The 25,105-nt window shown below is 51.1% G+C and overlaps 1 protein-coding gene across 1 annotated transcript; it reads left to right on the top strand.

Moving 5' to 3' along the window:
- Nucleotides 1-24,971, top strand: CPD (carboxypeptidase D). The gene is made up of 21 exons (XM_038158086.1): nt 1-683; nt 2,780-3,027; nt 9,614-9,756; nt 10,465-10,634; nt 11,190-11,557; nt 11,941-12,132; nt 12,986-13,153; nt 14,150-14,259; nt 14,699-14,801; nt 15,235-15,377; nt 15,894-16,063; nt 16,641-16,952; nt 18,126-18,321; nt 18,556-18,691; nt 19,398-19,547; nt 19,938-20,033; nt 20,127-20,191; nt 20,349-20,480; nt 20,820-21,005; nt 21,308-21,407; nt 22,015-24,971. Exons 1-21 carry the CDS (start codon nt 1-3, stop codon nt 22,239-22,241), a joined length of 4,098 nt encoding a protein of 1,365 aa, XP_038014014.1. The 3' UTR covers nt 22,242-24,971.
- Nucleotides 24,972-25,105: the final 134 nt, after the last annotated feature.

Genomic DNA, 25,105 nt, shown 5'->3' with positions numbered 1-25,105 from the left:
ATGGCGAGCGCGGCGCGGGGGCTGCGGGCGATGCCGCGGCTGCTGCCGCTCCTCTGCGCGCTGCTGCTGCCCTCGCTGCAGAGCCCGGCCCGCTCCCCCCACATCAAGAAAGCGGAGGCGGCGGCGGCGGCGCCCGGCGAGGCGCTGCGGTACCTGCACTCGGCCGAGCTGGGCGAGGCGCTGCGGGCGCTGGAGGCCACGGCTCCCCCGGGCCTGGTGCGGCTCTTCAGCATCGGGCAGTCGGTGGAGAAGCGGCCGCTGTGGGTGCTGCGCCTCACGGCCGGGCTGGGCCCCGAGCGGCCCGACGAGCCGCCCGGCGGCGCGGCCCTGCCCGGGCGGCCGCAGGTGAAGCTCGTGGGGAACATGCACGGGGACGAGCCGCTGGCGCGGCCGCTGCTGCTGCGCCTGGCCTGGGAGCTGGTGCTGGGCTGGGCCGGCGGCGACGAGCGCATCGTCCGCCTGCTCAACACCACCGACCTGTACCTGCTGCCCAGCCTCAACCCCGACGGCTTCGAGCGCGCCCAGGAAGGCGATTGCGGCGGCGGCGGCGCCGAGGGCGGGCGGGAGAACAGCCGCGGCCGCGACCTCAACCGCAGCTTCCCCGACCAGTTCGGGGACGCCGAGCCCAACCTGGAGCCCGTGCCCGAGGTGAAGGCGCTCATCGACTGGATGCGCCGCAACAGGTGAGTGCTGCCCGGCCCCCTCTGCCCGTCCCCTCTGCTCGGCGTGCCGCTCCGGGCAGTGGGAGACCCTCGGATTCACTCCCCGAAGGTGTTAGCCAGCTTCCACCCCTTCCCGGTGCTTCCCAGCAAGGCCCGCGGGGAAGGAGAAGTAATTTCCCCACCTGTTTATCCCCAGCCTGCCTCCCTGCAGCCGGGACCATCCTGCGCTGGGGAGAGCATTTGGTGGCCCCAGGTTTTGTGCAGCTGCCAGGGAGCTGCAGCAGCCCCGCGGGGCACAGCCCGTGTGCCCTGCACACACCCAGGTGTTCTGGCCTCCATGGCCATCTGCGTGTCTCCCATCTCGCCGAGTGTGTGGCTGGAAACTTCTCACCTGCTTTGCTGTGAGCTTGTCAGTGGGTCTTGCTCTTAGGGCCGATAATGCTTACTCCACAAGCTGTGGGATGCTGGAAATATTTGGGGCTAAGCATCTATGTACGACCACGTTAACAAAGTTGTGTTGGACAGGGCTTCTTCCTCTCATCTTTGTGTTGCATGGGAAATTCCCTGGATTTAGCAATAATGCTATGTGCAGCAGCATTTCCAAAGACTGGCCCTGTTTCTACAGCTGCCTTCCCCATGAGTTCAGTTGAAGCACGTGGGGCTGAGCCTCGAGCATCCCTGCTGACCCGTTTGTCTCTCTCCATCCTAAGGGGTAGCCCAGGGGCAGGCTGCTGCCTGGAGTGCAGCAGCCCAGGAGGGGAGATGGTGCCTTTAAAGCCCAGCTCTGGTGTGGGGGCCTGGGGCAGCCTCAGAACATGCAGTGGCCCAGCTGGGCACTGATTCTTCATTTGCCATGTGTTCTTCAGAGAGCTCTGTAAGGTCCAGATTACAAAGGTCAACTGTGGGAAAGTGTGCAGAGAAAGCAGCAACACACTGCAGCAAACTGTGGCCCTCTTCCCAAAGTAGGGATAGAAAGAGATGAAGAGTGGGGTGACAGTGCACTCTAGGGCTGTTGATTGATTCCAACCAGCACACAAAACATTCATCGTCCTATAGTGTTTGCTCATGTTTAGGAAACAAAATTTACATGAACAAATGATCTTCATTAAAACTTGGTGGATGGCAGTGCCCATGGGGATGGTGCTGCAGAGGAATTGCAGAAACTTCAGAAGTAACTTCTTGTCCTAAGAATCCTTTAGGACAGCTCTGGTGCAGCACTTTGCACTAAAATCCCTCCAGATTTGGTTCAGCTCAAAATCAGTTACTGGGGAAACTCATGAGCATTCTTTATATACTTTTGAAAATGCCTTGAGCTTTTTTATTTTTTTTTCTCTTAGTATGTGAGGTGGGATTTGCTATCCCACCTATATTTGCTATCACCCTCAGCCAGGGTGAAGCAGGAAGAACGTGGTGCTTTGTGTGTCCCTCTGCCTGGCAGCACCAGTTAATACTGGTGTAATTGTTAGACTAACATAACTGCTGATAGAAAAATGAATGGGTAAACAGAACTGTGTGATTAAAAAGGGAGATAGGGGGTGTAATGCAATTTGTGTGCACTATTTTAAGCAAGGTAGAGGTATTGGTCACATTACCTCTGCTTGGAAACCAAATCCCATTTGAGCAAATGCACAGGAGAGTTCTTTTTCTCCTCAGTGCTGTGTTTGGTGGGAAGAGGAGAACAGAGAAAATTACCTTTGGGATTCGTTGAAATGCTTGTGCAGCCTGTGATCAGACTGAAAGGAGATACGGGGCATGCCCTGCTATATTTTCTGACTTGAGATTTTAAAAACTCTGTTTCACATCCAGATTTTATTTGTGAATTAATTCTGTTGCACATACCAGGTGTACTCAGAGCTTGACAAGAGTACATTGCTGTGTCTGTCACCGAGGTTGGGGACTTGGTCTTAGGCTGCAGAAAAAAAACCTGTTCCATCTCCAGAACTGATTTCACTTCCAGTATGTGCATTTTGCCTCATTAATCCAAAACAGAGTTCGGGGGCTCCAGAGAGCGTGATTTGGGTGGGGAAGCAGCAGATTAACTGGTCGGGTGGCTGTAGCCAACTTCCTGTTGCAATGTTTCCAGTGTGACTTTTTCTCCCTTTCCTTCCCAACCCCAGGTTTCTGCTCTCTGGCAATCTCCATGGTGGCTCTGTGGTGGCAAGCTACCCCTACGACGACTCGCCCACGCACAGGCTCACAGGAGTTTACAGTAAATCGGCTGATGATGAAGTCTTCAAGTATTTGGCAAAAGCTTACGCTTCACATCACCCCATCATGAGAACTGGCAAACCCAACTGCCCTGGAGAGGAGGGAGAGACCTTCCCAGATGGCATCACAAATGGTGCCCAGTGGTATGACGTGGAAGGTAAGCTGTGCTCACCTGAGAACTCACATCCAGACCAGTGGTGATTATCACAGAGGAAAGGACTGGGGCTTAAGTGATATTTTTAGCTTTGGATGTGTTCTAGCAGCTTGAAATGAAGAGAGGTGGCATTGTGGGAACACCAGCTGATGAGTAACAGCCTGGGAGGTGTTTGTAGGGAAGAGATCACAGCAAACTGAAGGGTTCTTCCTGACCCCCTTACGTAGTGGAGGGTTGTCCTGCACGTGGGAGGCTTCATTTGCCAAATGAATTCCTGTAGGTCTCTTGACAGTTGCTAAATTTTGATACAGGAAAGAGGAAATTATTCTCAACGGTTTTAAACCAATACCAATGTTCTGTGAGGTCTTTTAACCTCTGAGCTTGTAATTTTGTAATTATAGAATAACCTGCTGTAAGGCTGTGTAAGATTCAGATACATGTTCTGAGCTAACCAAGGAGTTCTTGCTGAAAATGGGGTGTGCAGCTCTTCCATGGACTGCTCTCCTCGTAGACCTGTGTGGGAGGTGACAGCCTGCATGACTTGTTCTTATCCACCAGTGTGGGAGATCTAGAAGGGATCTGAGATTTGCCCTGCAGGGGCCTCTGGGAGAGCTCCTGATCCCTCCATTGTGCAGCTGTGCATGGAAGGGAGCGGAACAGGAGCAAACGACCTCCTGGTGCCACCACTCTGCCTGTGCAGGTGGAGCTTACAGGCCTGGCTCAGCCATGCAGTGGGTTGCTGTGTGTGTGTGTTGGTTTGGTTGAAAATTGAAATAATTATTCATGTGAGGAGAAGCTCTCATGGGAAAGAGCTCCCAGGTTACCCCGTTGCTGTGGCTCCTTGGTGGATATTGTACAGGCAGGGCAGGAACTTCTGTGGTGAGAACACAGCAAAAGAGTTGCAGAAATGATCTCAAGTACTTGTGTTGCTGTGCTGCTCTGCTTTTTTTTCCCCTTCTGCTGTGGCTGAGGGATGATGGCTGAAGTGCTGAGCAAGCAGTGACAGGCAATGCTGTTTATCCTTCAGAGCTTGCAGCTTAATGATTTCTGGTAAGACAGTGTCTTTCTGGAGCATGGGCTTTGCACCAGAGTCCTCTGTTAATTCTGCATCCAGCTTGCTTGGGAAGGCTGGAGAGGGAACCATTATAGGTTCTGAACACATCATCTCTGAGCTGGAAGAGGAAGGCTTGAATTTTAGCAGTGGTTGAATCATCCCCCAGGATTTCACTGGGCAAATAAGATGTTGTGTTCAAATAAGATGTGGTTTGATCTCTTTCTCTACCAGCTGTCTCCTTCCCTCTACCCTGCTGTTTGCAGGCTCAAGGTTCATTCTGCTGCTGTGAGAAGTCCAGCAGGAGGAAAGTTTGTGTAATCTGGTGACTTGGCTGGTGAGGGAACAGGATATCCTGGATGATCTGTGCTGCCTTGTTGTGGTGGCTGTTACGGGCAAACACCTCGGATGGGAAGTTTCTTTACTGCAGCTCTGAGATCTTCTGTCCTTGTAATGAAATGGGGTGGGTGTGCTCTGAAAGGAAAGTTATTCCAGAGCTTTGGGTCTGTGTTCTGACCCCAGAGAGCTGCACTTTCCACTGCAGGGATGACTTTTTCATCCTCCTGCTTGGCTGTCAGGCTGGTTGGTGGCTGTGGCACTGATGTGTGAACCTTGCAGGCTGCCTTTGCTTTGTCATCAGTACAAAGAAATGGCATCACTTTCCTTGCAGAGGAAATAAAAGGTGTGAACTGCAGACCAGATTGCTCTGTGCTGCTGTCACTGTGGTTTATATCTATCCAATAGCCTCCAGCACCCAGTCTCTGCAGAAATAAACCCTTTCTCCGGGACAAGTCACAGGCTGGGGCTCAGCACTGATGGCTGTAGGTCACTCACGGGCAGAGATTGCAAGGATGATGCACTGACGTGGACTCTGAGAGTGGAACATTGCTCAGGGTGACAGCAGCAGTTCCCCCAGAGCCAAGGAATTCATGTAAAATGTAACCTAGGGAGAGCACGGGTGAACTGACCAACACCATGCGTGTAATTTGATGTCGTGTCAATTCACCCCTTCGAGGCTGTAGGTTTCAGTGTTTATTTTTAGTGGTGGATGAGGAGCAGGCAAAGGGGAGTCAGTTGTAAGTGGTGTGACAGAAGCAGCAAAACCATCAGAGAGGCTGTTTTGAGTCATCTGAGTTGCTCAGCTCTGTGCCAAGGACTGCAGAGGCTCGTGCTCGGATCAGGAGGCCTTTCCCAGGGATTGCAGAATTGAAATGTGTGGTGAAACGAGACTGGGGAAATCCCAGTGCCTCAGCTGAGCTCTAGAGGTAGAGAACCAGGGCTCCTGGTTCTGTGCACACAGGGCATGTGCTTGAGGCCTCCAGACCAGGTTGTGCCAGAAGAGACTCCTGCAGGTTCCAAGTGAACTCAAGCCAGGAAAAACAAAGAAATGAGAACACAATGTTTCAACAGGTGGAAATTTTCCTGCCACATTTTATCATGTGAAATCAAACATGCTGGAGAGCAACCTGCCACGGGATTCATTGTCCCAGAGTTACCAGTTCAATTTCATGCTGGTGCCAGACTCCATTAACTTCCATTTGAGTTTGCAAACAGCCTTTTACATGTGTCAGATTGAGGTGGCAAGTACAAACCATGAGAGTAATTGCTGAGGTCAAGTGTGCACAGAGGAAGATGGATCTCTGCCAGACGGCTGAATTTGGCTCCTGCATTCCAGCTGCTGCAGATAAGCACATTGGTGGCTGGGATGCTTTTAGAGGCTATCTCTGGTGTGCATGCTCTTTCTCATCCTTTTTAACCTCTGAGGGTTTTAACTACCAAGCGGCTGGTTCAGATCAAGGGAATACATGCAGTGTTGGGCTGGGGTGTGGAGAGCAGTTGAGAAAGCACTCTCAGCTGTGGCCACGATGTGCTTTGCCTTTGTGTTGTTCAGAGATCCAGATCAGAAACTAAATTCAACATGAGCATATTTTGTGGGCAGCCTTGGAAGGTTTGTTTTTACATGCAGTCCCTTCCTAAAATGTATTTTCTTGCTGGTTTGACTCCCTCATGTCCATGTGTTTGAGATATTTCCGGTGTCTACCGGGAGGCACTTCTCAGGTTGAAAGTGGATTTTGGTTACCTGTGTGCTCACTGGGTTGTTTTGATTGTGGTTACCAGCCACACTGAGCTTCCAACCAGCTTTTAGTGGCATCCAGCTAAGTGCAGTTAAAATAAGTGCTGAGAACAGTGTGGCATCACTGTGGTGGCCTCTGTTTCCTGGGCATGGCCGAGGGCACTTGCGCAGAGTGAGCTCTTGTGGAAGCTCTCTGCCATGTCTTTCTGCACAATTTGCTGCACTTATGTGCTTGTATTTTCATGAAAGTCTTGCTGCAGTTCTTTTTCTTCTTGAGAGAAGTATTGGCTTGGTGGTTTGAATGTCTTAAGGCCTCTTCTCACATCTATCCTGAGCTGCTGGGCAGTGCTGTGCTGGTGCAGCTCCTGGGGACACTCTGCCCTTGTCTTTGAGAAAAGGCTGCTGGGCTGGGCTGCTCTGGGTCATGCAGCTGCTGCAGTTGGGAGCCCAAACCTCACCTCCTCTGAGTTTTAATGATTGCAGTCTAATGGACCAGAGCATTCTTCTGCCTGCTTGGTGCTGCTGCTGGTGCTCACTCAGTCCCATGCTATGAGCTAATCAGTTCTGAGCAGAGTCAGCAACTTCTACCACGTATTGAATCATGGCTCCAGCTTGCTTGGTGCCATCTGCTCTCTCTGCAGAGCAGACATGACTGTTTCTCTGCTTTAACTTAGCTGCAGGTTCCTTATCTGCTGGTGTCTGTTCCAGTGAGAGCTGGAATTAGTTTTCTGCATAATGCAGTTTGAAAATAGAGTCCTTCGTGGCTGGCCTGGCAGGCTTCTCCTGGCACGTGGAGTATTTATGGTATCTGGATCCTCAGGCTTGACTCTAGAGAGCTGCATTCTCCTGGTTTGAGCTTGGCAGGGAGCAGAGGCCCCCCTGTCAGTGTGAGCTCTGCAGTGTTTGTGCTGCAGGAGGCCTGGGATCCCTGCCTGAAGCACAGTCCTGATTCTCAGGGAGTGGGTCAGAGCAGGAGAGAGGTTTGTTCTGGGCATTTCTGTGACCTACTGCCAGCCAGGGACTGACTTGCTGTGCCACTAAGCTGCTCACTGATAAAAAAAGGGGAAGGGTGCTTCATGAGGAGGCTGAAACTTCACAGTGTGGGCTAAAAGACACCCCATGATTAAAATGCTGAAGTAAATCCAAGGGGTTATCCCAGATATTACCCAAACAGAGTAGAAGCACTGTAGTCTGGCAGTTTTCTCCCTCGGGTGTGTATTTTCTGCTCTGCTCCATGAATGCAGGGCCCTGCTCATGGCAGGCTGAGTACAGATCTCTCTTTACCCCTCTGGGTCTCTGCATAGTCAGGGGAGGCGGTGCAGATGGTATGTGGGAAAATACGTAATTCCACATGCTGTAAAAATAACTGTCCTGCTCTGCAACAGAGCCGTGTGAAGGCCAAATATGTGCAGTGGATACAATCCAAATTTTCAAGAATGCAGTGTACTACTTTCTCCAAGAGACAGTTTTACCAGAATTGATGTAGCAAGCTCTAATTTAGTCCGTTGCTGCTCTATTATGGGTGAGCATCTGTCCTAAATTTGCTTGAATGGCAGATGAAGCACTAAATATGTTTCATAATGGCTCTGGTTTACGTTTTTGGATGTTTTCAAATGCATTAATGTCCTGCTAGGAGCAGATGGTTATGGGCTGGCAAATCGTTTCTCTCGGCGCAGTGTTTACTGGCGAGAGAGCAGCCTGCTGTGCCTGCCTGTTCTGAGCCTGGTAACAGGAGCTGAATGAAGCTGAGGGTGGATCAGACCCACAGCTCTTGTTTCTCTAACCCCTTGAACTGAGTTTGAGAGTTAGAAAGTCCTCCAGGACATTGTGGCCCCCTGTGCTGGACAGGAAAAAGTCTCTTTCCTGTTTTGATGTCAGCCCGTGCACAAGCTGCATTGCTCTCCTTCTGGCTGCAAGGGACATTTGATTTGTTACAATAAAAGCTCCGTGTTCCCTTAGCAGCACACTCCCAGGAGAACTGAGAGGAACTGGGACATCTTTGTTGTGGTCCCATCCCACACATCTTCCCAGGGGGCTGTTCTAAATCCTACTGTATGCTGTTAGTCCATCCCTGCTTTACCCAGCTGCAGTGGGGCTGTTGAATTCAGAGCAGTGGACTGTGACCTTCTGGGCCACCACCTCTGGTAGAAGCCTTCTCTGCTTTGTCAAGTGCTGCTGGTTTTCAGCTCTTCCTGCCCAGGCATTAACACAGCCCCTGCCAGTGCCAGGCAGTGCATTTGCATCAGGATATGGATCCATTCTGGCTGGTTAATTGGCCAGTGTCACGGAGGGTCCCTCACTTCAAGGGGCTTGTGAATGATTAGGAAGCTACTCAAAGGAAATGAGGTCTGTTGGCACAGCACTGATGCAGTGCTTCACTGGGCCAAGCAAAGGATGGGTGCACAAAATCTGCATTTCTAGCAGACCTTCCTGCTGGGGCTCTGCTGGCTGGTGTCATGATGTCTGCCACAGCTCTTTGCTTTCCTTTTCCTGGACTTGACACCTGCCTCCTGTGGAGAAAATGCATTGCTGTTTTCTGAGAGAGGAACTTCTGAGAGTCAGTTCAACTCCCTCAACGCATGCAGAAGAGTCTGTGGGCCCCTGTGTCCAGGTGACCCTGGCAGGAGTCACTCTGTTGCTGTGGAGGTTGCAGGTGCTGCTGTACAGGTTGGGTTGGAGCTGTGTAGGAAGTGGTGGCCAAGGCTGTGACCCACCAGTCTGCCTGTGTTATAACCAAAGAAGCTTGTGTAAGCCAGAAGACTTTGTCACATGCAAGAAACAAGTGTGGTGTGTCTTCCTCGCTGACACAACTGCCTGGTTGGGTGGTGGGAGCAATCCTTTGATGTGGTGAGGTTTAGCAGGGTGATTCTGACACCTGTTTCACAAACGTGTGGTTTTGCTAAGAGGCTTTTGGGAGAACAGTTGTCCTTGAAACTGATTCCAGTGTGCAGATTTGAGCTGCCAGCTCCCAAGTTGATAGTCTGGTATTCTTTTCTATCAAAGGCCTCAAACTCATTTTGAGTGAAGTAACCTCTCTTGCAGGCAGACCTCACAAATCTTGAGGTGGCTTAGAATGCTCAGGGGAGGACTTGGCAGCTGGAATGCTCAGAATCTGGTGTGCCTGCCCTGGCACACTGGGTTTGTCATGTCTGGAAATGTAAAATGAACCTGTGTGAATTCCCAAGAGCTGTGCTGATGAGTTCAGCTGATGGAGCAGTGAGACAAAAGGACTGTCACTTTGAGCTGGCTGTGGCTGATTTGAATGGCCCAATGTTCCAGTTACAGCACAGGGGGTCATGATAATGTGACCTGACTTTTCTCCTTAGGCTGCTCAGGCTGCTCACTCTGGAGCTGGGGCAGCATCCTGGGGAGATGCTGTGTGGGGCTGAAGGACAGGAGAAATAGCATCCTGTGGTGGGATGTGTGTGCATTGCTCTTGGGACATTTCTGCCTCCTTTCCTCAGGTGGGATGCAGGATTACAACTACGTGTGGGCCAACTGCTTTGAGATCACATTGGAGCTGTCCTGCTGCAAATACCCACCGACTTCTGAGCTTCCAAAGGAGTGGGAGAACAACCGGGAATCTCTCCTGGCGTTCATTGAGAAGGTAGTGAGGGCTGGGCTGGGTGTGGGGTGGCAGCTGTGAAACCCGTGCAGCCCATCCTGGCTGAGAGCACCGTGTTCAGGTGCCCTCGTGGCTTTGTTTGCTGTGTGAGGTAATGCAGATACTGCAGCTTTGTTTGGAGGTCAGTGGCTACAAAGCTGCTCTGTTTCTCTGTGGTTCTGCCACAGCTCCCACATTCCCCCTCAACAGCAGAGCTTTGCTCTTGTGGGGGGAAGTGTTAGAGGGACTGACTGGTGCAGATCTCCCTAAGTCATGCGAAGTACTGGCTGGTCTCAGTGCCATGAATCTCCAGTGATGTTCACAAGCATCCACACTGCTCGCAGAGCCCTCTGCCAGGCTGTCTCCAGATGCTGTGTCTGAGTTGAGTAGGTGACAGTTTAGGCTGGGATCAGAGGCAGCTGAATTTGGCCTGTAACACTGCTGTGTTCATATTGCAGTTCGCTCATATTGATGAATTAGAGTTTGTTAGGGAAGGTAAATTCTGAGACCCTGCTGCCTTCCCAGTCCATGCTGGGATTCCTGTCCTTGCTGTCTGGCTGAACACTTGACTCCTGAGCCCTTGGGTGCCTTTGCCTGGCAGCTGCCCTGCTCTGCTGCGTTTGGGGAAGGGTGAGGGGGTATTGCTGCCTTAGCACACAGTTCCCCTGATGTTGCCTGTCTTCAGCCAGGCCCTGTCATTGTTTTCCTCAGGTGCACATTGGTGTGAAGGGCTTTGTGAGGGATGCAATCACAGGAGCTGGCCTGGAGAATGCGACCATTGCTGTTGCCGGTATTGCTCACAACATCACAGCAGGGAGATTTGGTGATTACCACCGGCTGCTGGTGCCTGGGACCTACAACGTGACTGCTTTTGTGATGGGGTAATGTCTCTGCGGCAGCCTGTGCCCGCACTGCCAAGTGCTCCTGTTCCTTCTCTTGACTTCCCCCCCAAAACACCTTATGTATTTAAGGGGCTTGGCTGGAAGCTGCAGCAGTAAATGGTTCCAGCTCAGAGCTGCAGCTGTGTTTGCTCCTGCAGCAGGGTGCTGTTGAGTGCACAGAGTTTCTGTCAACTTCTGTTTGACTGCTTGTATCAAATTGCAACTTCTGTGCAAAGGGAGGAAGTGGACTAGGGTACCCCAACAGGAGTTTGTGTTGTCCCAAGCCTGGGTGTGAATGTGTAACTTGCCCTTTGGCTAGTTCTGTGATACACCTGGGGCTTCTTCCGGGCTGAGCCTGTGGACTATTGCAAGGGCAGCAGTGGAGCTGGGTTTGGTGGCAGAGGGATGAGTCCCATCAGCTTGGTCCCTGTGAATCTCCAGCATCCCAGTGCATTTGGGCTGGGGGGAGTAGGCTGGAATGATGGAGGGACTGCAAGGAGTTTTTGTCTCTGCTCTTCAGAGCCTTCTTGCTGAAGCCAGTTGTTTATTCCACAGTTACACACCAGTGACCAAAGAGAACATCGAGGTGAAGGAGGGAGATGCAACAGAAGTGAACTTCTCCTTGCAGCCAACTGTGATGCCACCAGCTCCTAATGTCACCCAGCTCACGGCAGCACCTGCCCCTGTCACTGCCATCACCCCCACCCCTGTGCGGGCTGAGGCTCCAAACCCAACCCCTGTCCATGAACCCATCCAGCCCGTGGACTTCCGCCACCACCACTTCTCGGACATGGAGATCTTCCTGCGGCGCTACGCCAACGAGTACCCGAAAATCACCCGCCTCTACTCCGTGGGCAAGTCCGTGGAGCTGCGGGAGCTCTACGTCATGGAGATCTCTGACAACCCTGGTGTCCACGAAGCAGGTGATGTGGGAAATCCTCTTTAGCAAGGCACAAATGCGAGTGACCCTTTACACTGGGAGAGGCGGAGTGAAAAGGAGTGTAGAGCTGGCGCCTCTCCTGAGAGACTGAGCTGCTCCTCGTGGTATCCTTTATAAAAAGTGTGAGTGCAGTGGGTGTTAGAGCATTGCTGGGGACATCTGTGCTGGTCGTGGAACTCTAGGGAAGAGGGACAAAGAGACTTCCACAAGACATTGTTCTTTTTGGGGTTGTGGGAGCAGAAATGTGAGTTTTAGGTAAAGGCCCTCCAGCAAAGCTGGCAAGAGCAGTGCTCAGGGTGGTGAGGTGTCTCCAAGCTGTAACATAGTGGCTATAATTGCCTCTGTGGTGTAACCATGTGTCTGCAGGTGAGCCAGAGTTCAAGTACATCGGTAACATGCACGGGAATGAAGTTGTGGGGCGAGAGCTTCTGCTGAACCTCATTGAGTACCTCTGCAAGAACTATGGCACAGATCCTGAAGTGACTGACTTGGTCCAGAGCACACGGATCCACATCATGCCATCCATGAACCCTGATGGCTATGAGAAGTCCCAGGAAGGTATTGCTGTCTGTGCCAAAATCTGTGGGGTTCCTAGCTCTCAGAACAAGCCTTTGGGTTCATGGAATCCCTGGGAAATCTGGAAGCCTTGCTGGAGCAGGAGTGCTCTCCACACAGGGAGGCTGGGAAGGGACTTGGTTTGTGCTGTGGGACGAGTGGGTGGACCCTGATTGATGGATGCTGGAAGCTCTTGGGAAGAGTTCTTATACTTCAGCAGTGCTGTGAGCTGCCCCTGTTTGGGTCCCCTGATGGTTTGTGGCTAATCCAGGACTTTTTTTTGAAAAAAGACGTTTCTTTAACACAGCTCTTGCTTGCTGTGCTTTGGTCCATTCTCTTATAAATGCAGTGTGGGAGCCAGGCTGTCTGCAGAGCACTTGTCCAAGGATAACACAGACTTTTACCATGAGGTTGAAACTGGCAAAAACATCCTTCAGGGAAGTCTTAGGACTACGTGGCTCTTGCAGATTGGCAGAACAGAGGCTGTCCAGAATCACTTTCTGGAAGCAGAGCTCTGCTTGGGTTTAGCAAAGAACTTGTCTGGCTGGTTTGAGAAGGTGAGCTCTGAGGTTTCTGTGGTCGTGACATCCGGCTGCAGAGATTGTTCATGGTCCAGTGCCTTTCTGCTGGTCTGACTGCCCTGAGAGCCTGAGCAAACACCCACTGGAAGGGCCCCCAGGCACTGCTGCACAGAGCAGGCCACTTGCTGGGGAGGGCCTGGGTGCCCCTGTCTGGGTGCAGGGGGCCAGCACTGCTGTGCTCTCTGCTCTCTTCACTAACTACTGCTTGTAACTCTGTAGTAAGAGGTTGAAGCCTCTTCACAGGACATGAGCTTGAACTTGTGTTTCATTTTCAGGAGACAAAGCCGGTACCATTGGCAGAAACAACAGCAACAACTACGACCTGAACAGGAACTTTCCAGATCAGTTTTTCCACGTGACAGACCCTCCCCAGCCAGAAACTCGTGCTGTCATGGCCTGGCTCCAGTCTTACCCGTTTGTGCTCTCAGCAAACCTGCACGGAGGTACCACATCCAAACCAAGCTCCTTCCTCTGTGCTGGGCTGTGTGGGATGGGAGTTGGCAGGGATGTCTCCAGGGTGTTCTAGGTGTGCACTGGGGAGCTCTCATGCTGCAAGATGGAGCAGAAACTGGAAACAGAGGGTGAAAATCGTGTGCTCAAGCATATTTGTAGGGAGTTGAGGCGGCTGCTGGGAAGATCCCAACCACTTCTCTGAAGGGGGCATCTGGGAGATGGGGATGGACTCTCTTGTCAGCAATTGCTCAGCAGATGGTCTGGGAATGGGATATGGAGCTGTGGCTGTTAAAGGCTTTACAGCATTTATAGAGTGAATGCAGTCCTGAGGGTTCCCTGCCTTGAATCGCATGGCGGAACTATGAAATTTGCAGTAATTTAATTATTCTTTTGGAGTGTTCTAAATTAAGTCTCTGTGTATTATAGCTTACTCCCTAGACAGTTTGTCTGCTGGCTTGTAGCTGTGGTAACTTGCAGGTGGATGCTTTGTTGCCGTTGTGTTTGGTTTGTAGTGCAGAAGTGTCATGTGTGGGTGTGAGGGGGCTGGCAGGTCTCCAGCTGCAGTGGTGTCTGGGGTTTTGTGGTGCTATTAGTACAGCTTTCTTGGGGAAACCTTCAGCAATAAACTCCAGAAAGCTGAAAAACTGCATCATTTGGGTCAAAAACACCATGCATGTTCAGGGAAATTCTTCCCCTTGCTTCCACTTCTCTGTGAAAGCAATTATTATGTGGTTGTGTTCAGCCCTCCTTCATGTAAGAGCCAAAGCTTTGATGTTGTTGTGGCTTTGCTTCTCCTTCCTAACTAGGTGTGGTGTTATCTCTTCCTGTGCTTCTGTCTCCTCTATCCACTGGGCTTAATGCTTTGTTTAATGCCAAGTCTTGAGAAACAGAAGGCTTGGCACTTGCTGAAGAAAAATTTCCACTGTTATGCTGAGGGATCACTGGGCAAGCACCCAAGTATGAGCCAAAGCTTGCTTTGCCTGCAGGTTCCCTGGTGGTTAATTACCCCTTCGATGACGATGAGCAAGGAATAGCCATATACAGTAAATCCCCAGATGATGCTGTGTTCCAGAAGCTGGCACTTGCCTACTCCAAGGTAAAGCTCCAACAGGAAAATGGGCACGTCCTGCTAGGTTGACTTCTGGGAAACTCCTCTTCAGCTTCCAGGGAGCCTCCTGAGCAGCTGGTAGAGGTGGGTGCAGGTACTGTGGCTGAGCCCCTGGTGTTGCAGCACAGCAGGAGGATCCTACAGGAGGCTCCCATTCCATGAGAGATGCCCAGCACGCTCTGTCTGCAGGCACTGGGGGAGGAGAGCTCTGTGCAGGCACTTTGAAGGGTGGTGGAAAATGCTGCTCATGGGCTGGGAGGAGAGAGCAAGGATATCTGGGCTGGGATTGGGTGTGGGTGCAGTCAGTGCTGCAGTGATGGACACACATCTGTGTTTGTAACCCTGAATGTGTGACTAAGGGTAGAACAAGAGTGCCTGTGGCTGTGGAGTGCAGGCTCGCCTTCAAATGTTGCATCTTGTTTTATAGGAAAATGCAAAGATGTACCAGGGAAGCCCTTGTAAGGATATGTACCCCACTGAGTACTTCCCACATGGCATCACTAACGGGGCTCAGTGGTACAACGTTCCAGGTAAAGCACACCTGAAATCTCCTGCACTGTTTTTCTTCAACTTAATGCATGTGCAGCTTAAATAATTTAGTCTGCTCAGTCAGGAGCTCTGTACTGGTCAGCTCAGATTAATGGGACTCAGGTTTCTTTCATAACCTCTTGAATAATGTACCCTAATAAAGTTATTCCCAGGGGAAGGAATTTATAGTGTAGTTTCTCTGGCTATTAGCAAAAAGGTTTCATAAAATTTTACAGCACTTTATTAGCATGAAAGGTATTTACAAGAAGGAAGGTTATTTGTCTGCTCTTTTGGCATCCCTTTGAAACTTGAATCCTGCCCTGTGTAAAAGTCTTTTCCCTTCAAGTCTGTGCTTCATCTTTCTCTGGTATCTGACTTTTTTTTTTGAGCTGTGGTACTTCAGAAGTCAAAACTTCTTTTACATTCTTCTTGTAGGTGGGATGCAAGACTGGAATTACTTACACACAAACTGCTTTGAAGTGACCATTGAGCTGGGCTGTGTGAAATACCCAAAGGCTGAGGAACTGCCAAAATACTGGGCACAGAACCGGCGCTCACTGCTGCAGTTCATGAAACAGGTGAGGTGCCTTGACCTCAGGCCAGCTCAGCTCCCTCTGGGGTTTGCTTTAGACAAGTCAGAATGAACAGGGTGATCTGGCTGGCTTCCTGACCAGCCTGGCTGCCTGCTCTACAGAAATCACCCCCCATCAGAGCCTGTCTCAACTACTCTCTTTTCTCAACATACCAAAAATTTGTATGGAAATAGCATCCAGAGGATTCAGGTGGAGGCTTTTTATGTACCACTACCTTGGGTTTCCTGAGGCTGGAATGTCCCTTATATTCTCTTCCTATCTAAGTGGGGCTGGTGCTGCACACCTGGGGTGTGCAAACAAAGGTGTGGAGCAGAGAGTGCCTGCTGACACCCTGAGCCAAACAATTGCTCATTGTACTCATCAGGTGATCCTTGTCCATGCCAGCTGCTGGCCAGTCCAACCTGAACCCTTTTGGAACATCTTGCTCCTCTGGGAATGCTGAAAATGTGAGGGGTGGGAGGCAGAGCGAGGGCTGGCACTCAGCAGAGCTCCTTTGTGCAGGTTCACCAGGGTGTCTGGGGCTTTGTGCTGGATGCTGTGGACAAGAGGGGCATCCTCAATGCCACCATCAGCGTGGCTGACATCAACCACCCGGTGACCACCTACAAGGATGGAGACTTCTGGCGCCTGCTGGTCCCAGGGACGTACAAAATCACAGCGTCAGCCCGAGGGTGAGCAAGCCCCAGACAAGGAGCAAACAGCTGCATGACTGACTTCCCACTCAGGAGTATTCCAGCATCTCTGCTTGCCTACAGTACACATAGGCATGGGTGTTCCTCCTGCCCTCTGGCCTGTGCAGAGATAGCAGTGTGAGACTGCCGTGGTGTCAGACTGCTCACCTGGCACTGGGGTACAATCCCAATCTTCTCTTGTTAGGAGTGGATAACTTGGTGTCTTTAGGGGAAATTCTTTTCCAGGCAGCTGCCCACAGAAGTGACTTGATTGCTTCAGTGCTGCCAAAATTCTGTATTTAAGCAGCCTGTCTTATTGTCTTGCCAGTCTGCCGTGTAACCCTGCAACACCTGAGCCAAAAGCAGCTCAATGCCATGTTGGGACCTGAGTTGTGCCCTGTCTTCCTGCCATTCCCACATCCCTTTGAGCTGTTCTTGCTCCTCATTTCTATGCCTCTCACTGTGGGCAGGGAAGCAGTAGCAGTCCCATGTGGCTGTGTAGTCAGGAGCAAGGCTGGCTTGTTGTCCAAGGTTTCAAATGCCTGATGTTTTCTTGTGCCTTCTCTTCCCTGGGCAGGTATGATCCACTCAGTAAGGTGGTGGAAGTTGACAGCAAAGGTGGAGTGCAGGTCAACTTCACTCTTTCACGGACAGACAGCAAAGTGGAAGAGGGGAAGGTGCTGGTCTTGAACACCCCAGACACCAGCAACCCCAACGAGAAGGAGTTTGAGACCCTGATCAAAGATCTCTCTGCTGAGAACGGTCTGGAGCAGCTCCTGCTCACCTCCTCCAGGGATGTGACTCCGTACAGATACCGGCCCTACAAGGACCTCTCTGAGTTCCTCCGAGGCCTCTACCTCAACTACCCACACATCACAAATCTCACCAGGTGAACACAGAACAGCAGCCTGGGCTAGGGATATTGTGAAGTTGTTAGTCATGAACACAGTGCAGAGATGGGGAGCTCTCCCCTCCTTTCCCTGTGCTGTCTGAGGTGGAGGGAGCCCCATGTGTAAGGACATGGTAGCAGAGCAATGGCTGCAGGGCCTCATAGGTGCATCCATGTGCTTTCCCCTGTGCTTTTTCCTGACTTAGTTCCCCAGGGATGCTTGGGACTGGCAATATTCCCAGCACTGATATCCCAGACTTCTGCAAATACCTCTGTTTCTTACTTTTTTGTTTGTTCTTTAAATCCTTTCTGATATCCACCCTGCTGAAGAGTCCCCAGCAAAAATGACCAGCTTTGACTTAAAATCTTAGATGGCCTTTTTGTTATTGTCTGCCTCCGGATTTTATTTCAGTAGTGCAAGACACTTTTGTGTGAGCTTGCCCTGGGCCAAGGTCTGTGCCCTCCTGCAGAAGACCAGCTGCTGCCATCCTCTGCTTTCCTTTGTGACCTGTAACGCTTACCCTCTGTCAGCTTTAGAAAGCACAAATCCCTTTGTCCCAGGGCCTCATTGGCTTGTTGTAACCAGGCACAATGTGCTCATGTTCTGTCCCTGCTGGTGCCAAGGCAGCTTTGCTGATCTGTAGCCTCTATTGTCCCTTCAGTTGCATCAGCCCTGAGCCTGTTCCCTGCTTTCCCTGCACTCAGTTAGCCAACTTAATGGCATGGCTGTAGCAACAGCTCCTGCATTACTGGGAACAGGCCTCTTTTGTCCTGCTTTATAAATTAATTTGATGTCCAAATGTATCTTGCTCTGAAGGGCAAAAAGAAACAAAACAAAACCCCCCACTGGCAGCCCAGAGGATCCAGCAGTTCCACATTTATCATGAGCTCGTAGGCTGTATGGCTGTATGGAGATGTAGGGAGCATATTCTGTGCATCTGGACCTGGATACACCCTTACCCACATGCTAGTGTTCAAACTGATGTTCAGAGTGAATTCTGTTCAGTGCTGCTGCAAATCTGCCCCCTGACCTGGCTGTGTTTCTCTTGCCTTTGTGGCCTCCCACTGGAGGCTGGCAGCACCTCCTTTCCACACTGCGATTTCTCCATGGGGTCAGGTTGGACTTGCAGCTCTCTTGCTGAGCTGACACTCCCATTTCCCATCTCTTGGCAGCTTGGGTCAGAGTGTGGAGTTCCGCCAGATCTGGTCCCTTGAAATCTCCAACAAGCCCAACGAGTCGGAGCCTGAGGAGCCCAAGATCCGCTTTGTTGCTGGGATTCACGGAAACGCTCCCGTTGGGACAGAGCTGCTCCTGACCCTGGCAGAATTTCTTTGCATGAACTACAAGAAGAATGATGCTATCACAAAGGTGAGAGGCCAATCCAAAGACCTCCTTGGAGCCTTCCAGCTGTAGCCTGAGGTGACAGTGCTCACCGGGGGAGACTCCTTCTGCCAAAACTGGCATGGGGCTTGCAGTGATTCCGTGTGCAACGGGGAGATGTGCAATCCACAGGATGAGACCCTCAAACTGCAGCTCCTAGCTTAAGATCCAGGGAAATGAGCCCTACTGATTGCGCTTTGTGCTGTTTCTCCTTTTGCCCAGCTGATTGACCGGACACGGATTGTGATTGTGCCTTCCCTGAACCCAGACGGACGTGAGATCGCGCAGGAGAGAGGCTGCACCTCGAAGATGGGCCAGACCAACGCTCATGGCAGAGATCTGGACACAGATTTCACAAGTAAGGCAACTGCCCCATGGTTGGCTGGAGTCGTTGGGTTACAGGGTCTGCCTGTAAAGAAGGCAGTGCTCCAGGCAGCACAGCTGCTGGGAAGCTTCCAGAGCTTGGATCCTCTCTACAGACAGCAATTTGCAGTCTCTTCTGTGCAAGAGACAAAGCAGAGTAACTTAGGAATAGGAGAGGTCAGATAATACCTGATGTATTCTTACTCTTAATGGGTTTCTTTCATCTCTGAAAAAAATGCCCTCTGTTCATGCTCCCCAGAAAGAGTCTCCTTTTTTCCTGTTTTTTCTGGTTTCCATGTAACTGTATCCATAGCACTGTATCAACCCATCCTTCCTGAGGAGGAAGTGTTCTCTGCCCAAGTTTGGCTGGGATCATCCTAACTCCTTCCTTAAGAAAATGGCAATTCTGTGACGTTGTTGTGAGCAAACACACATTAAATACCTTCTGCAACACGGAAGGAAATAGCTTGGGGAAATTGTGATGCTGCACATTCGTTTAGCTTTGCAGATGAGTTCCCCCCATGCATAGTGTGAACTGGGGTGCTTTATTTGATAGTCAGCTGCATCTGCTAAGAGCTAACAGAGGCCTTTTCATACCTGCAGCAGACTAATTTCAGACATAAAGGATGTACTTCTGGCCTCTCAAACAGCAGAGGAAACTGTTCTTCGTTCTCTTTTCTATTTGTTGTTCTGATTTATAGGCAATTACACCCGGTACTCAGCGGCACGAGAGCCTGAGACCAAAGCCATCGTGGAGAACTTGATACTGAAGCATGATTTCAGCCTCTCTGTTGCTCTGGATGGAGGATCTCTGCTTGTCACTTACCCCTATGACAAGCCAACACAGTCAGGTGTGACCAACTCAGGCTGTCTCTGCAGAGGTTCATGTGACCACGTGCTGTAAGGGCTTTTTGTGCTCGTGGTGTTCTGTAGCCTTCTTTGTGTTCAGCCCTTTGTGTAGAGTTGACAGTCTGTAAGTAAATCTATAAAACCTCAGCTAGGTTCAGCTAGGGATCAGAGCATTTACAATTTCTATGCCTACAGCAGTATTTCAACCTTTCCTCTGCCAGAACCAGTATAAAGTCTGCTTTTGATACTGCCCCTTATTGTTAGAGGAAACAGGAATGCTCCTGAAACAATATGTGTCTCTGTTTAGTACAGGACCACGGGGTTAAAATGGGAATCTTCCCCATGCAGGGAACGAGAGTTGCATGCTCAAAGTCTCACTTTTCCTGTTGCAGTGGAGAACAAAGAAACACTAAAGCATTTGGCATCTGTGTATGCAAACAACCACCCAGTGATGCATTTGGGCCAGCCAGGCTGTCCAAATAAGTCAGGTATGTTTGGTTGAATCCTTTAACCTCCCTGTCAGCTTGTGGCAGACTCTGCTGGGCAGGCTCTGGCTGACAGCTGTGTTTTTGCTGTCGCAGATGAGACTATTCCTGGTGGAGTGATCCGTGGCTCGGAATGGCACAGTCACCTGGGAAGTATGAAGGTACTGCTGCATGGCACAGGGCTTCTCATCTCTGCTAAACAACCAATAAAACCCATATTTGTCCTGATGTCTGGGCAAAGTTTCTCCCCCTCCAGCTGCACTTTGCAAAGCTTTTTTATTACCTCTTTCCTTGTAACTGTGGTTTTGTTTTGTGCAGGATTTCAGTGTGACATTTGGTCAGTGTCCTGAGATCACTGTTTATACCGGCTGCTGCTACTTCCCCAGTGCTGGACAGCTTCCTGGCCTGTGGGCAGACCACAGGAAATCTCTCCTTAGCATGCTTGTGGAGGTGAGCTGCAGTCTGTGGGAGGAAATTCTGGCAGGGAGTGAAGTGGTGGGGAGGGGGGAAAGGAAGAGAACAGGATGCAGAGTCTTTGTGGTTTGGTTGGTGCTGTGTAATTACAGATGTTCATGACTTAGGCTCTGTGAGGAAGGCAGCAAGTGACCAGGGCATGTGTTGACACATGAGTTAAACATCTGTGCTGTGTTGCCTTGCACTGTTATATCTTGTGAGGGTCAGGGATGGCAAGTGGGGTGTATTTTAGAGAGGAAAATAGATCTCATTTTAGTTACAAATGCACTGTAAGCTTGGCTCTGAACGTGAAGTGTTTGAAATGCTTTGTTTCAGGTCCACAAGGGAGTGCATGGCATTGTCCAAGACAAGAGTGGCAGGGCTATTTCTAAAGCTGCCATTGTTCTGAATGAGGGCTTGAGGGTGTACACTAAAGAAGGTGGCTATTTCCACGTGCTCCTGGCTCCAGGTCTTCACAGCATTGATGTAACAGCCAGTGGGTACCAGCAGAAACACGTCAAGGTACGTGAATGTCCATGTTGGAGATATTCCCCCATTCCCTTTCACGTAAAATCTTCCCTGTTTGGGTTCTGCCTGGTTGTGCCTGTGTTTAGCTGCTGATTAGGTGCCATCAGGAGCTGTTCTCTGCCTTGACAGAATGGATGGAGAACAGCTTTCCAGCACAGCAGGGTGGTTTTGGGAGTACCTTTTATTTCCATGGCACTTTTCTTTGATCAGGGCAGGGCCAAGCAGATGACAAGTGTCTCTCTTGTCTGGATCCCCAAGCTCTGAAATGATATCTACCCTCTCACGTCTTTCTGCAGGTCTTTGTACGTGATGATGCACCCAGCTCTGTGCTCATTGTATTTGACACAGAAAACAGGATTTTTGGACTGCCAAGAGAGCTGGTTATAACTGTGGCAGGTACAGTGATACTTTTTATCAAAGCTTTGAGCTTTGCTTTCTGTACCAGTTCATGCTGACAGAGACTCTCCTCTGAACTGGGAAAGCAGCCTGCAGGCTTTCCATCTCCTGCTTTCCCTTCTGAACACACTCTTGTCCTTGCAAACTCATCCAACAGCCCTTGGTTCTGCTTGGTAGGAGGGAGGGAGGGAGGAACTAGTGTGTTTTGCAGAGATTTGGAGGGTCCAAATTGTACTTTGAGATATCTGGAATGGGGAGAGCTTGTGTGCATAGGAGATCTTGCTTCTTCAAGGCTTTTTTAAGTGTTGTGACATCAGGTAAGCGTGATTATTTTCTCAAGGTGGCAGCTGCTGGGGAGGGATGTGTGGGAGTTGAGACCCAGTGGTCTGTAGTGGAGCTTGGTGATGATCTCCTAGGTGTCAAACACAGAAAATGGAGTGTGTCCTGTTCTGGGAGCAGCTCTCCTGTCCTCCATGGCCTAGGAGGAAGGAGCAGGGTCACAATGAAGTGGAGAAATTGGTAGTGACTGCAGGAGAGATGCTGGCAAGCCTGGGAGCCTCTGGCACGGGGGAACATGGCATTAACTTTGATGTCCTCTCTCTGGCAGGTGCCAGCATGTCTGCCCTGGTGCTCACAGCCTGTATCATCTGGTGTGTGTGCTCCATCAAGTCCAACAGACACAAGGATGGCTTCCACCGCCTCCGGCAGCACCACGACGACTACGAGGACGAAATCCGCATGATGTCCACTGGCTCCAAGAAATCCCTCCTGAGCCACGAGTTCCAGGATGAAACAGACACTGAGGAAGAAACACTGTACTCCAGCAAACACTGACACCTCCAGGGCAGGAGAGGAGGTTCCCATGGACCAGACCTGGTGGTGGGGGGCGATCCCTGTGGTTCAGTTTTGAAATGTTAGCTTCAGGGTGTGTCCTCCTGAGGGGTGGGTGGCAGCTCCCAGCTTCCCTCTGTTTGCTCTGTTCCTGTGTACAGGCACTCAGGGGGTGTTGGAGGCTGTTTCTGAGGTAGGGATGTGGTTTGTTACGTTTTGGGTCAAGATCTGGAGGTTTATGTGACGTGGTTTGAAAGGCAGCTTTAATAGGGTGGCCAGCAGAGCTCTTAGCATTTCCCCAGCATCTCAGCACAGGGAGCAGATGGTGGGGAAGTGCCCCAAGACCTGCACAGGGTCGTGGTCACAACACTCCAAAAAAAGATCTCTCTACCTGTTTTGATTTCATGTTTTCCACTACATGCTTGGGGGAAGCCAGGTCCTTCACATGACTCCACATTCTACAGAGCAGCCCTCAGAAAAAGCCCCAAAAAAAAAGCCTTTGATTCTCATCTGTTCCCTTGGAGCTTTTCCCACCGTTTGTTGCTGTGACCTGCAGTGGTTGGGGAGCACCTCTAATGTGTCACTGCTTTCAGGGAGTGACTTGATCTCCTGAAGGCTGGGGGAGATGACATCGCTCTTGATGTGAGCTGGAGAGAGTCAGAGCTCCAGTGAGCTCTGGCAGAGCTCCACTGCCTGCCATGCTGCTGTTCCTCACTTCTGGGGAGCAAAGAAACTTTATTCCCATCACCCTGGTTGTGTTTTGTTTGTGTCATAGGCTTGGCTTTGGGGTCTCATGTTCATGTTCCAGTAGCTCAGTGCCTGAAAGAGCAGCTGGAAGGTTGTTCTAAGCAAATTGATTCACTGATCTGTAGAAAACCTGATCAATTTTGCTCAAATCCACCACTATTCGGGAGGAAACAGTAAAATCTGACCACTGCTTTATATTTGAGCATTACTGGAGCAGCAGGGAGAGGGCATGGGAGTATCCATGGCCCAACTTTGGTGCTGAATTCTGAAGAAAACCTGCACCATTTGCCACTGTCCACCTAGTACCATTTAATCACCGAGCTCTGGTGATGGCAGGCAGCAAATTTTCTGCTGGCTTGGCTCTGTTCTGCTCCTGCAGCACCCCTGGAGCGGGGAGCAGGAGCTCCACCTGTGTGTGTGGCTGCAGCTGTGGTGCAGGGAGTGAGGAAGGGCTGAACTGTGCTGAGGGAGAAGGGAAAAGCAGCCAGATTCTGTTGTGTTGCACTTGGCACATCCCCAAGACACGTGGGATTTGTGGGGAATAGAAGGGATGTCCAGAAGGAAAGAATGGTTGAAATGTTTATTTCCAAAGCCTTTATGTATCTCTGACGTTCCTGTGATTTCAGCAGAAGCAGGAGGCTGGGGTTGAATAGGCACTTACCTTCTTGCTCGTTTTCTTTTTTAATTCTTGCCCCACTGACCTGATTTGTGGGGTGCAGGAGCCTTAGGCCTTGAGTTTGCCCTGAGCTGCTCTGTCCTCCAGAGGCCTGGGGATGTCCACTGGTGAAACCTGCACGTGGTGTCTGTGGGTGGAGGGGTTGCACCCAAAAATCTAACGGGGTCTGCTCTGCAGATCTGACTGATCTCTGGGGGAACAGCCCCACTCAAGTCCCATGGGCCTTGTCACCTGGGGCAGAAGCTTCACCCCTAGGTGTGTTCTTCACCCCTACCTGTGGAAATGCCCTTCCAGACCCACGTGGCTGCAGCTGTGCTGCCATGGTCATCATCTCATCAGGGTCTGGGCAGGGACAGAGAGAGCCCTCAGATAGCAGTGCACCTCCTTCCCTGTTCCACAGGAAATTCCACTGCAGGAGGCACAAGGTGTGGCTGGGGAGGTGTTCTGGGATCAGGGAGATGATGCTGAGCACTCCCCGTGCTCCTGTCCCACATCTGCTGTGACAGAACTGCTCTGGCTGCCTTGTGCAGGAGCCATGAACATCTCCAGGCCTGTTCTCAGCTCACTCTGCTGAGCAAGGAATGGGGTTTGGTCCCTTTTTTTTTCTCCTTTTCCACCTGTATTGGGCTGCAGGACACCAGCACACAGTAGCATTAATCCTGCCTCATCCCTGAACTGTTCCTCCTTTAACAAGAGCCACGGTAGGTTTTATTTAAAGTCGAGTTTGCAAATGGCTCTTAGGGCTGTGTTTGGGCTTTGTTTGCTCTGGCAGCAGGTAATGGACAGAGCTGGCCCTGCTTTGTCCCTGTAGCAATAAGTCCTGTTAGGAACTGGCCCTTTCCCTCAGAACGCGTTTCGGAATTAGCTGTGGGAGTAGGTGTGTCTATTTAAGGTGAGTGGATTTGAGATATTTTGCAAACGTGTGAGACTTTTCTACGCAGCAGGACCAAGGCAGGTGCCTGGCTCTGGCTCCCGATCCGTGCTCGGAGCTTCGCCAGCCCTGGGGCTGTTCCTGGGCACTTCGGGAAGGCAGGAGCGGCTCCCGTGCCCTCGGTCCGTCCGTCTGTCCGTCCGTCCATCCGTGCCCCGGGCCGAGAGGAGCCGGTCCCCGCGGGCTCTGTCGCTGTCGCTCCGTGCACTTGTGCCTTCAAATAAATGTACATTTTCAAAGGGACTTGAATCGCCCTTTCCTGGCAGCGGGAGGGCAGGGGGCGGCGCGGGGCTGGGCTGGCTCTGCCCCCGGCCGCCGCCGCCTGTTTTTTACCTGTATACCGAGATCAATAATCTGTATAAAACTATTTTGATGTCCACGTGCGTTCTCTCCTTCCTCCTTACAACGGGGCGGGCGGGACCGGGAGAGCGGGACTGGGATATGGGGATCGGGGCTGGGGGAGCGGGAGTGGGATGGGGATCGGGGCTGGAGGAACGGGATTGGGATGGGGAG

This window comes from Motacilla alba, chromosome 19 (assembly GCF_015832195.1).
Source record: "Motacilla alba alba isolate MOTALB_02 chromosome 19, Motacilla_alba_V1.0_pri, whole genome shotgun sequence".
NCBI classification, from domain to species: Eukaryota; Metazoa; Chordata; class Aves; order Passeriformes; family Motacillidae; genus Motacilla; species Motacilla alba.
This window is presented reverse-complemented; position numbering and strand designations above follow the sequence as displayed.